General features: G+C 36.2%; 1 protein-coding gene across 1 annotated transcript in view; it reads left to right on the top strand.

Annotated features, from left to right (window-relative positions):
* The window catches only part of MCMDC2 (minichromosome maintenance domain containing 2), a 40,531-nt gene that overhangs the window by 6,683 nt on the left and 19,758 nt on the right, over positions 1-14,090 (top strand). The window contains exons 8-10 of the mRNA XM_007130860.3: positions 4,302-4,427; positions 6,179-6,416; positions 12,256-12,461. Coding sequence (XP_007130922.1) covers positions 4,302-4,427; positions 6,179-6,416; positions 12,256-12,461 — 570 coding nt within the window. The remainder of the gene's footprint in view (positions 1-4,301; positions 4,428-6,178; positions 6,417-12,255; positions 12,462-14,090) is intronic.

The raw sequence follows: 14,090 nt of genomic DNA, 5'->3' as shown, positions 1-14,090 counted from the left end.
GAAATCATTATCAGTATCAATCACTCAGGGAAGAGTGAGTCGTTGTTGAGAAGCCAGAACTGTGAAAATGAGGATGGGGTTCAGTCTCTTTTCTTGGGCTAAAATTGGAAGAATTAAACTTTTCATAAAGAGAGATCTTGAATGTCAACCATGCGTAGGAAACTCAAGGGTTAGAAAGCAGAGACTCAAACAAGAAGTCTTTTCACCATGGCCTGGCAAGGACAAGGCAGGCATGTAAGCCCAGATGATAATAGGTAATTTTTAATATCAATTACTATGTGCCAGGCATTTTTACATATATTAACTCATTTAGTCACAGCAACTCTTTCAAGTAGGTTCTATTGTTATCTCCATTTTACAATGTGGAAATGGACACACAGAGAAGTTAAGTAACTTTTACAAGGTTACACAGCTAGTACATGGCACAGCCATGATTCAAACTCAGGCATTCTAGCGTCAAAGTCGATGATTTTAACTACTTAATTCTATTATATACAAACCATACATTACAATATAGAAATATAAGTGACTATCCAACTTATATTTTAGTAGAAAACCCTTTCTTCAAATAAACTCTTAATAGAACCCAAGTACATTTTTAAAAGTTAAATTAATAAAAGCAGGCCTTTGGGGGTTTTCAGGAGAGATACGCAGACTTCCCAGCCTCCTAGCCTTCCTCTTGACCCTTTCTTGACTTCAGGACACATCCACCAAACTGTAAGATTCCAAGGAACAGTTGAAAAATGATTTGCTTTAATTTTCTCCTTGTAATTCATACTGTATCCTTCAGGGTTTTTTGGGGGGGTGGGGCAGGGGGAATGTTTGTTTATTTGGTTTGGGGTTTTTATTTTCTCAAATCTTGGGGCTGATTCTTCCCATCTAGGTCTACAGGGTATATCAATAGGCTCTCTGGATCTAAAAGAGAGAGAGAAACAGAGAGGAGGGAAAAAATGGAGATCAGTGTTTAATCACAGAGGGAAGTTAATCCTTGCTCCTCCTTGTAAGCCTTTCTTTCACAGTTTTACTACCATCCAAGTTCTAACTGTATAATGGAGGATCAAGATTTTTAGTGTATGTTTTTTAGAATAAATTTTGAACTTGTGCAAAAGCTTTGCTCAGTCTGTAGAGGTGAGAGAGGAACCTAGTACAGTGTCTTTCGGGTAGACTTTATTTATTTATTTATTTATTTATTTTTTAATTTTATTTTTTTTGTGGTATGCGGGCCTCCCTCTGCTGTGGCCTCTCCCGTTGCGGAGCACAGGCTCCGGACGCGCAGGCCCAGCGGCCATGGCTCACGGGCTCAGCCGCTCTGCGGCATGTGGGATCTTCCCAGACCGGGGCGCGAACCCGGTTCCCCTGCATCGGCAGGCGGACGCGCAACCACTGCGCCACCAGGGAAGCCCTGACTTTATTTATTTTGATTCAAAAGAGTTTATTTGTATTACAAATGGATACATTTTCATTGACGGTATTTGTTTTTCTTTTTTTTAAAATTAATTTTTATTGGCGCATAGTTGCTTTACAATGTTGTGTTAGTTTCTACTGTATAGCAAAATGAATCAGCTATACATATACATGTATCCCCTCTTTTTTGGATTTCCTTCCCATTTAGGTCACCACAGTGCATTAAGTAGAGTTCCCTGTGCTGGGTAGACTTTAGACATGAGCAGACCCAGATGGGAATTTCAGTTCTGCTACTTAACTACTTAGCCTGGTGCAAATCACTTAACCTCTCAGTTTCTTCATATATAAAGTGGGGATAACAATATCTGTCTTAAACTTTACAATTAGATAATGTGTATAAAAGTGACTTGCCTATATTATAGACTGTGAATAATACTTTTTAAAATTATTTTCTTCCCAAATAAAATTATTACTTACAAGGTCATTTTTATTAACATCTCTTGTCATTTAATGGAAAGATGTTTCTTTTAAACACAATAATCTTGTTTTGCCTTTTGACTAGTATAGGAGACTATCTAGTTGCTATGTCACATGCTTCTTTTTTTTTTTTTTTTTTTTTTTTTTTTTTGTGGTACGCGGGCCTCCCTCTGCTGTGGCCTCTCCCGTTGCGGAGCACAGGCTCCGGACGCACAGGCTCAGCGGCCATGGCTCACGGGCCCAGCCGCTCCGCGGCATGTGGGATCCTCCCAGACCGGGGCGCGAACCCGGTTCCCCTGCATCGGCAGGCGGACGCGCAACCACTGCGCCACCAGGGAAGCCCTGTCACATGCTTCTTGAAGTTAATTCATCATCACCTATAAATATCAAAATTTATCAGCAATAAAATTTTCTCAATTTACATTATTAATGCCACTCAATATGCATAGTATACTAAACAAAAGTAACTACTTAGCAACTAACTGAACTACTAAATTGTTGCTGGTTTTATTTTTTTTAATTTTTTATTTTATATTGGAATGTAGTTGATTAACAATGTTGTGATAGTTGCAGGTGTACAGCAAAGTGATTCTGCTACACATACAAATGTATCTATTCTTTTTCAAATTCTTTTCCCGTTTAGGTTGTTACATAATATTAAGCAGAGTTCCCTGTGTTATACAGTAGGTCCTTGCTGGTTATCCATTTTAAATATAGCAGTCTGTACATGTCAATCCCACACTCCCTAACTATCCCTTCTCCCCCCACTTCCTCCCTGGTAGCCATAAGTTCGTTCTCTAAGTCTGTGAGTCTGTTTCTGTTTTGTAAATAAATTCATTAGTATAATTTCTTTTTAGATTCCACATATAAGCAATATCATACGATAGTTCTCTTTCTCTGTCAGACTTACTTCATTCAGTATGACAATCTCTAGGTCCATCCATGTTGCTGCAAATGGCATTATTTCACTCTTTTTAATGGCTGAGTAATATTCCATTGTATATATGTACCACATGTTCTTCATCCACTCCTCTGTTGATGGACATTTAGGTTGCTTCCATGTCTTGGCTATTGTAAACAGTGCTGCAATGAACATTGGAGTGCATGCATCCTTTTGGACCATGTTTCTCTCTAGATATATGCCCAGGAGTGGGATTGCAGGATCATATGGTAGTCCTATTATTAGTTTTTTAGGGAACCTCCATACTGTTCTCCATAGTGGTTGTATCAATTTACATTCCCACCAGCAGTGTAGGAGGGTTCCCTTCTCCACACCCTCTCCAGCATTTGTTGTTTGTGGATTTTTTTGATGATAGGCACTCAGACTGGTGTGAGGTGGTATCTCATTATAGTTTTGATTTGCATTTCTCTAATAATTAGCAGTGTTGAACATCTTTTCATGTGCTTCTTGGCCATCTGTATGTCTTCTTTGAAGAAATGTCTGTTTAGGTCTTCTGCACATTTTTTGATTGGGTTGTTTGTTTTGATGATATTAAGCTGCATGAGCTGTTTGTAAATTTTGGAGACTAATCCCTTGTCGGTCACATCATTTGCAAATATTTTCTCCCATTCTGTGGGTTGTCTTTTCATTTTGTTTATGGTTTCCTTTGCTGTGCAAAAGCTTTTGAGTTTAATTAAGTCCCATTTGTTTATTTTTGTTTTTATTTCCATTACTCTGGGAGATGGATCGAAAAAGATATTGCTGTGATTTATGCCAGAGAGTGTTCTGCCTGTGTTCTGCCTCTGTTCTCCTCTAAGAGTTTTATAGTGTCCAGTCTCACATTTAGGTCTTTAATCTGTTCTGAGTTTATTTTTGTGTATGGTGTTAAAGAATGTTCTAATTTCATTTATGTATATGTAGCTGTCCAGTTTTCCCAGCATCATTTACTGAAGAGACTGTCTTTCCTCCATTGTATAGTCTTATCTCCTTTGTCATAGATTAATTGACCATAGGTGCATGGGTTTATTTCTGGGCTTTCTATCCTGTTCCATTGATCTATATTTCTATTTTTGTGCCAGTACCATACTGTTTTGATGACTAGAGCTTTGTAGTATAGTCTGAAATCAGGGAGCCTGATTCCCCCAGCTCTGTTTTTCTTTCTCAAGATTGCTTTGGCTATTTGGGGGTCTTCTGTTTCTCCATACAAATTTTAAGATTTTTTTGTTCTAGTTCTGTGAAAAATGCCACTGGTAATTTTATAGGGATTGCATTGAATATGTAGATTGCCTTGGGTAGTATAGTCACTTTGACAGTATTGATATTAATGCCACTCAATATGCGTATTATACTAAACAAAAGTAAATACTTAGCAACTAATTGAACTACTAAATTGTTACTGGTTTTAGATCTTTGAACCGTATGATCATGTAAAAGTTTTGTTTAGTAAATAGTTATTTTCTTTTATGTTTAACAATTTTAGATGAATTAGTGAATGAAATGAATATAGGAAATGAGTATAAGATTATTGGAATTCCAACGTGTGTAAAAACATCACAAACTGCTCTCTGTATAGAGGCAAATAGTATCACTTTTTTCAGTCCAAAAGGTAAGAAAAATGTTAGTATCATATATTAACAAATATTTAAATTTAAATCCATTTGTTCAGGAAATAAGTATTGGTTGCCTATGTGCTGGGCACTCTTCAAAGCACTAGGGTTACAGTTGTGCTGAGGACAGTCAGGGTTCCTACTCTTAAGTCATATGACAGACAGTAAATCTGTAAACTGATTAATAAGACCATTTCAGATAATAAATGCTACAAAGGAAATAAAGCAAGATAATGTGAAACCTTGCCCACAGGAAGGACACCTTTCTTTTGGCTAAACCTTATTTAGAGTTTTTTAAAAAATAATTACCAACAAGAAAAATGTTTTAAGATGCCAAGAGTTAGAGATTAGTTTAAAGGTTTTTCTATCCAACCCTTTGTTTTCTAGCTAAGTAACTGCTGTGGTCTGAGAAAAAGAGCCCAATAAAATGGCATCCTTTTCCTCAGCTGAGTTTTGAACCAATTGAGAAATAAGACAAAAGAGAAAGGCAGTTGGGGGCCAAAATATCACCCTTATTACTGATAATTTCCTTGCAACCTAAATAAGAATTAAGTAAACAAAAGTGGAGAGCAGACCTACTCTTAACTTGGCACACAAATATCTAAATATAGGACAGGCTAGTTAAATCTTAAATAATGAAGTTAGATTTTTTTTTTCTATTCCCTAGATAACCATCTGCAATAACAGAGGCCCAAGTTGAATTTAAATGCAATGGATTCTAGATACCTCTGCTTATTTTGAAGAGAAAGCTTTATTTATTTATTTATATATTTATTTATTGGCTGCGATGTATGGTTTGTGGGGATCTTAGTTCCCTGACCAGGGATCGGGCCCATGCCCCCTGCATTGGAAGCACAGAGTCCTAACCACTGGACCATCAGGGAATTCCTGAGAAAAACTTCTTAAAAGAATAAAAATATTGAAGAAAGAAACTACTAATGAACAATAGGCATTTTAAAGATATTTAAGATATTTTCTGCTGTGAAGTGCTTTAAGGTTTACTGATTTGGTGGCAGAACATGACATATATGTAGGTGAAGTGTGCTTTCTCCTGCTGAACTCCAGAATTAGGCAGATTTAACCACCCAAATGTGGCAAGAGCTACACTAATGTACGCCTCCCTTAGTCCATGGGCATCAATGAGTAGAAGAAATCATTGCCCTGTGATGACAGCCCAAGAGGAAGGAGAAGGGGACTGGGTTACATGTGTGCAGCTGTTTCTCCCAAACTGACCAACTGGATTAAATCACTCATCTCTTTCAGGAGTTGGACAGAATAAGGTAGTGGAAAAAGTCTAGAATGTTACAGTATATGTTGAAGTAGTAGAGTATAAATCTCTCCTTTTAACAGCAATAATCAAATATTTCCCATTCTGCTTTTTAGACCTCACTAAAGGTGATAATATTTCAAACATAGATATGTAGAAGCAAACAGTGCAGTACAAGAGCCCCATGATCTGGCTTTGCTCACATAGGTCTTAAAAGGAAAAAAATGAGAGATTTGCTTGCAACCCACAGCCAGTCTATGTGGGCACACAGGTTGACTGCTTCTTCTTACTGCATTCCTTGGGATAGAAATGAGAGACCAGAGTGACCTCCAATCATAATTTAATATCATTGTAATAATTTGAATGTGGCATTATTAAAAGAACTGCAATTTGATAATATTTTAGATAAATGGAATTAGATGTCTATATCATTTTCTTGTTTTAAAAAACTCTTATTAACATATATGTAATATTTACTTTCAGTTCCTTCAGGAATTAGCGACAATTTCAGGTGTCTCCTCTCTTTGACTTCCAGCTCGTACTGGAAGTTTACAGCAATGCTTGCCAATATATTTGCATCACAAATTGTTCCTCCTGGGACTTACAATTTGCTCAAGCTCTGTTTGTTGATGAGTCTAGTACAGACAAGTGACCGTAACAAGGAACTGGAAGATTGCCTGGATCTTTTAATTATAACAAGTGATATTCTACTCGTAGACAGGTAAAATATATGACATTATGAATTGGTCACAGATTTGCATACATCTTTTCCGTGAGCATTATTACAAGACAAATATTTGGAATTTATCTGAGCAGTATAAATATTTAAATAAACTTATCAATGAAGTTCAAAACTTTTTAAAACATGAATTGAGAAATGGGATATTTGCTTTCAACATTTTGAGAATCTAACCACTCGAAGTTTCAACTTGTTTCCCCACTCAGACCTTTTTAAATAAATGGCTCCTTGCAGGCTTCCTTTTCCCCCATTCCCTAGAGCAGTGTTCTGCTTTTGTACTTTGTTTTCACTTCAAAATAATCTCCCCGCTAGAGCTAATAAGCTGTTTTCTTCTTTTTCTTCAAGATTCCATTCAATAATATTGATTCACTGCGCCCAAATAAGGCTGTTAAAAGTGCCAAAATTACTGTTTTGGGGGTGTCACTCTAACCTTGGAGTAAGCCTCTACTCAGCATATTGGGGCTCCCCACTAGCAAGCACCCTTTTTAAAAAGTTACTTAAATGTTCAAAAAGCTAGGAATAAGCTTCATATATTAAAATCATGTATGCAAGTATAAAGCAAAAACAAATTTATGGAATGAATTTTAAATTAAAATAATAAAATTCAAATTAGCTCTAACTTAATTGGACAGATGATGTTTTGCTAAAATTAAAATTAAATCACAATGTAAATATAGTGCTAACTGCTACAGATTGCACCAATTTAATCTTACACTAATGAGTATGAGAATATTTGTTTTCTAACAGCCTCACCAACACTGGGTATTATCAAACTTTAAAATTTTGCTATTTGATGGATGGAAAGTGGTATTTTATTTTAATTTGCATTTCTTTAACTAGAAGTTTTAGCATCATTTAGAATTTGTTAAACACTTTTTATTATTTTTCTATGAACTCCTTGACCATTGTCCATTTTTTAAATTAAGTTGTTTATTTCTTACTGATTTGTGATACCTCTTGTAAATTAAAGCCTTTGTCTCTCTTTCTGATTGTCATTAACCTTTTCCTGTGGTATTTGGGGCTGTATGAGAGATTTGGTGTTTTGTTTTGTTTTTTAGGTAAAATTTACATAAATAAAGTGAAGTAATCAGATCTTAGGTATACAATTCGATGAGTCTTGACATATGCATACATTCCTATAGCCATCACCTCAATAAGATATGGAACATTTCCGTTTTCCTTTACCTTGGAAAGGTCCTTCATTCTCTCTTCCAATTAGTTCCTATCTCCACGGGTGATTTCTGTCACCATAGGTTAATCTTCCTGTTCTTGAACTTCGTATAACTAAGATCATACAGTGCACACTCTTTTGGGTCTAGCCTCTTTCGCTTAACATGTTTTTGAGATTGGCCCTGTTGTGTGTATCAGAAGTTCATCGTTTTTATTGATGAGTAATGTTCCATTATATGAATATACCAGAATTTGTTTATCTGTTCTCCTAGTGATGGACATTTGGGTTTTGCATGTTTTGTTTTGTTTTTTTTAATTATTAAAGCAAAGTCCTAGGACAGGGCATGGCACACAGAAGATGATCAATTGCTATTTCATGAATAAATCAATGAATGGATTTGTGGGGTTTTTTTGGCTGCGTTTTGGGTCTTCATTGCTGCGCGTGGGCTCTCTCTAGTTGCAGCGAGCGGGGGCTACTCTTAGTTGCGGTGTGCAGGCTTCTCATTGCGGTGGCCTCTCTTGTTGCAGAGCATGGGCTCCAGTAGTTGTGCCCGTGGGCTCAGTAGTTGTGGCTTGCAGGCTCAGTAGTTGTGGCGCACGGGCTTAGTTGCTCCAAGGCATGTGGGATCTTCCTGGACCAGGGCTCGAACCCATGTCCCGTGCATTGGCAGGAGGATTCTTAACCACTGCGCCACCAGGGAAGCCCTGGGTTTTGCATGTTTTGACTATATAAGTAAGGCTGCTATAAACATCTCTTGTACAAGTCTTTTTGTAGACTTAGGTTTTCGTTATCTTGGATAAATACCTAGGAGTGGAATTATTGTGTCATAAGGTAGGTTTATATAACTTTATAAGAAACTGCCAAGCAGTTTTTTAAAGTGGTTGTACAATTTTATATTCCTAACAATGAGTTAAGGTTCCAGTTGTTTCTATCCTCACCAACATCCAGTGTGGTCAGTCTTTCTCAATTTAGCCATCTTAGTGCATGTGAAATGGTGTCTCATTACGGTTCTAAGTTTCATTTCCCTGACGACTACTGGTTCAAGCTCTTTTTCATGTGCTTATTAGCTACTCATGTATCTCCTTTTCTGAAGTGTCAAGTCCTTTGCTTACTTTTAAATGGGGCTCTTCCAGATGCACATCCATTGTCACATATGTATCATGAAATTTTTCTCCCTGTCTAAAGCTTGAGTTTTTTTTTTCTTAAAGATACCTTTGATGAGCAGACCTTTTAGTTTAGGTTATTATTTTCTTTTATGTTTAGTGTTTTCTGGGTTCTGTTTAAGAAATCTTTGTCTACCCCAAGGTCATGAAGATATTCTTTTATGTTTTCTTCTAGAAGTATTTGTTTTTACATTAGGTCTGTTTTCTATTACAAGTCAATTTTTGTATATGATACAAGGTAGGAGCCAAGATTAATATTTTTCCTTTGCATTTATCTAATTTTTCCATACCATTTGTTTAAAAGACTTTCTTTTCCCCATTGAATTGCTTTGCTACCAATGTTGAAAATTAGTTGAACTGGTTATAAACAGTGGTTATAAACAGTGGTTATAAACAATTTTAGGTGTAAAATTGAACTGGATATATATCTATTTAAACGTTCTTTTCTGTTATTTTGACCTTTATGTCTATAATTATGCCTCACATTCTTGATTATTTTAGCTCTATATTAAGTTTTGAATCAGGTAGTGCAACTTTATTCTTCATTTTTAAGATTTGTTTGCACTATTTTAGGTCGTTTACATTTTCTTATAAAGTTTAGAATCTATATGTTAATACCAACCTCCATCCCCATCACCCCAAAAGAGCCTTTAAGGATTTTGATGGAACTACATTTAACTTATAAATCAATTTGGGAAGAATTTACATCTTAACAGTATTGAGTCTTCCAATCTGTGAATATGGTATATATCTCCATTTATTTAAATCTTAATTTCTTTCAGCAAAGTTTTGTAAAGGTCATACACATAATTTAAGTTGATGTCTAAGTATTTGGTATTTTTGATGCTATTAAAAATGGTAGTGTTTTATTAATTTTATTTTTCAAATATTTGCTGTGAGTATATAGAGATACAATTGATTTTTGTATTTGGATCTTTTACTCTGTGACCTTGTATCAGTAGTTCAAAAAATTCCTCAGCTGATTCCAATGATTAGCCAAGTTTGAGGCCCATTGTTCTATATAACTAGGTTCTCAGCCTGACTGTGTGTTAGAATCATCTGGGATAATATTTTTTAAAAAATTTATGACTGTGGCTCACCCCTAGAGATTCTTTTTTTTTTTTTTTTTTTTTTCGGTACGCAGGCCTCTCACTGTTGTGGCCTCTCCCGTTGCGGAGCACACCTCCCGACGCCCAGGCTCAGCGCGCATGGCTCACCGGCCCCGCCGCGCCACCGCCTCAGCGGCCATGGCTCACGGGCCTAGCCGCTCCACGGCATGTGGGATCTTCCCGGACCGGGGCACGAACCCGTGTCCCCTGCATCAGCAGGCGAACTCTCAACCACTGCGCCACCAGGGAAGCCCACCCCTAGAGATTCTAATTTACATCGTTTGGGGTGGGGCTTGGCACTAGAATTTTTTAAAAACCCCAGGCAATTTTTTTTTGTTAAAGTATAATTGACATGCAATATCATGTTCGTGTACATCATAGTGATTCAATATTTATATACATTTCAAATGGTCACCACAATAAGTCTAGTTACCATCTGTCACCATACAAAGTTATTACAATATTATTGACCATATTCTCTATGCTGTACCTTACATCCTCGTGACATTTATTTTATAACTAGAAGTTGGTACCTCTTTTACTTATTTCACTTTCCCAATCCCCCTCCCCTCTGGCAACAAGTTTGTTTTCTATATCTATTCTGTCTTGTTTTGTTTGTTCATTTTTTTTTTTAGATTCCACATATAAGTGAAATCATATAATAATTATCTTTTTCTATCTGACTTACTTTACTTAGCATAATACCCTCTAGGCCCATCCATGTTGTCACAGATGTCAAGATTTCATACTTTTTGTTGCTGAATAATATTCCATTATATATATACCACATCTTCTTTATCAATTCATCTATTCATAGACACTTAGCTTGTTTCCGTATCTTGGCTATTGTAAATAATGCTGCAATGAACATAGGGGAGCATATATCTTTTCTAATTAGTGTTTTTGTTTTCTTTGGATTAATACCCAGAAGTGGGATTGCTGGATCATATGGTAACTCTATTTTTAGTTTTTTGAGGAACCTCCTTACTGTTTTCCACAGTGGCTGCAATAATTTACATTCCCACCAACAGTGCATAAGGAGTCCCTTTTCTCCACATTCTTGCCAACGCTTGGGTTGTTTTTTTGTCTTTTTGATAACAGCCATTCTGACAGGTGTGATGTGATATCTCATCATGGTTTTGATTTGCCTTCCCCCGATGAGTAGTGATTTGACCATCTTTTCATGTGTCTGTTGGTTCCCCAGGTGATTTTAATGTGAGCTAGTGTTGAGAACCACTGCTCTATAGGCTTGCAAATTTTCTTTCTAAATCTTACCCATTTTATATATCTTCCAATTAGCATCTAAATTCTTTGGAATGACGCATACACTAGACATTTTATAGCATCTACCTATCCACATTTGAGAGATACTGCTTCACCCTCTTTGTACCGTATCTCTGCTCATCATAGTAGATTGCACCAGCAAGCTATGATTTCTGTGGCAAGGATTTAAAAGCTAAGATAATCATATTCCTTTCTTATAATTTAAATTTGAGAAATGAAGAGGTTGAGGCAATTGGCAAAGAGATTAGAAAGCAAAAGATTGTATCAAGAGTTATCTTGATACATAGGTAGCAGGGGTAGTCCTGATGAACTATTGGCAAGCCTAAATGCAAAAATTTTGAATAAACGAAAGAAAGCAATTCATAAAAAAAGGAAGTCCCCATTCAAATGTCATTTCTCTATAGCTTCCTCTGACTTCCATCCAGGAGGAAATAATGATCTTTTATGGATGTCCTCATGACATTATTTTAGTAATTATCACATCGTGTTTTAGTTTTTTGTTTACATCTCTCTAGGCTGTGAGCTTTCCAGGTTAAGGACCAAATCTCATATATATATATATTGTTAATAACCTGAGACAATACATAGCAAAGACAAATTCTTTTTTTAAAAAAAATTAGTTAACTTATTTTTTGCTGCATTGGGTCTTCGTTGCTGCGTGTGGGCTTTCTCTAGCTGTGGCAAGCGAGGGCTACTCTTCATTTTGGTGCACGGCTTCTCATTGCAGTGGCTTCTCTTGTTGAGGAGCACAGGCTCTAGGCGTGTGGGCTTCAGTAGTTGTGGCATGCGGGCTCAGTAGTTGTGGCTCACAGGTTCTAGAGCACAGGATCAGTAGTTGTGGCACACGGGCTTAGTTGCTTTGCGGCATGTGGGATCCTCCCGGACCAGGACTCGAACCTGTGTTTCCTGCATTGGCAGGTGGATTCTTAACCACTGCACCACCAGGGAAGTCCTACATATATGTTTTTATCCATAGCACTAGTGCTCAATAGACATTGAATCAAATTAAATCTAATTGTATAGCTATTATACATTATGACTTCTGAAAATCAAATATTAAATAATAGTAATGAATAATTTATTTTTTCCCTTAGGCTTTTGAATTTTAGTATAAACCTTGTGTCCCGTGGTATACGTCATCCAGTCTCTACTGAAATTTTTCCTACTCTATCCAGGAATAAGTATGGAACTGGAGCAGTTAGCATTCAAGGTGGCAGTGCTTTGCTAGCTAAAGGTGGTATCTGCTTTATAGGAGACTTGGCTTCACACAAAAAAGATAAACTTGAACAGCTTCAATCAGGTAAACAGTATTTTTTCAAGTTAATTTTCACCTGTTTAACTTGTAGTCTCATCAGTGTCAAGGGGTTACTTAACAATTAAGATTGTATTGTACACGTTTTAGGAATAGAAAATTATATTAAATGACATTTCTCACTTTACCTCTATAAATAAAAACAGAGGACTTTAATGTGCAAATGCATTGTTTTAGGCTTTGCTCTCAGTTGTGTTAACACATGAGTTTGTATTAGGCCAGATTTATTTCCTTTTCTTGTCTTATTGCATTAGCTAGGACTTCCAATATGATATTGAAAAACAGTGGTGAGAAGGAACATCCTGATCTTGTCTTGCTCCTGATCTTAATAGGAAAGCTTCACGTTTCTCACCATTGAGTATGATGTTAGCTGTAGGTTTTTTGTAGAAGTTCTCTTGCAAGTTGAAGGAATTCCCCTCTATTCTTAATCTACTAAGAGTTTTTTAATAATGAATTGGTGCTGAATTTTATCAAATGCTTTTTCTACACCTATTGATATGATAATGTGATTTTTCTTCTGTAGCCTGTTGATATTATGGACATTAATTGATTTTCAAATGTTGAACCAGCTTTGCATACCTAACATAAACCCTACCTGGCTGTGGTGTATAATTCTTTTTATACATTGTTGGACTTGATTTGCTACTATTTTGTTGAGGATTTTTGCCTGTATATTCACAAGAGATATTGGTCAGTAGTTTTCTTATAATATCTTTTGTCTGGTTTTAGTATTAGGATAATGCTGCTTGGGCCAGATTTATAACTAACAAGGATATGGACAGATAAGTATCGGGCCAAGAGAAGTTAGGGCCTTACACTCTTGGCATACCGGCAAGAATGTGCAGCAATACTCAGGGCAGATAGCATATTGCCTCTCCCTACAAGAGAATGCAGAAATAGACCCACACTAGTATGCTTACTTGATTTTTGACCACAGCATCAAAGCAAGAAAATGGACAAAGGAACGTTTTTTCAACAAATGATGGTGGAACATCTGGCTATATATATGGAAAAAATTAATATTGGCTTATACCTCACAACTGTATACAATAATTAATTAAAGATGGATCATAAACCTAAATGTAAAAACTAAAATTATAAAGCTACTAGAAGAAAGCATGGGAAATCTTCATGACCTTAGGGTAGGCAAAGATTTTTTAGACAAAACCCAGAAAGCAATAAACAGAAAATAATTGATGAATTGGACTAAAAACTAAAAAGTTATACACATCAAAAAGGATATTTAAAAAGTGAATAGGCAAGCAAAGAAAAAGAAAATAATTGCAATACATATATTTGACATAGGACATACAAGTAGAACATGGAAACAATTCTAACAAGTCAGTAATTTGAAAAACAAAGAACCAGACAGCCTACAGAATGGGAGAAAATATTTGCAAAGGATGTGACTGACAAGGCTTAATCTCCAAAATATACAAACAGATCATACAACTCAACAACAAAAAAACAAACAATCCAATCAAAAAATGGGCTGAAGACCTAAATAGACATTTCTCCAAAGAAGACATACAGATGGTCAACAGGCACATGGAAAGATGCTCAACATCACTAATTATTAGAGAAATGCAAATCAAAACTACAATGAGATACTACCTC

Source organism: Physeter macrocephalus, chromosome 15, assembly GCF_002837175.3.
Source record: "Physeter macrocephalus isolate SW-GA chromosome 15, ASM283717v5, whole genome shotgun sequence".
In the NCBI taxonomy this organism is placed as follows: domain Eukaryota; kingdom Metazoa; phylum Chordata; class Mammalia; order Artiodactyla; family Physeteridae; genus Physeter; species Physeter macrocephalus.
The sequence above is the reverse complement of the archived record's forward strand: the minus strand, read 5'-3'. Positions and strand labels throughout refer to the sequence as shown.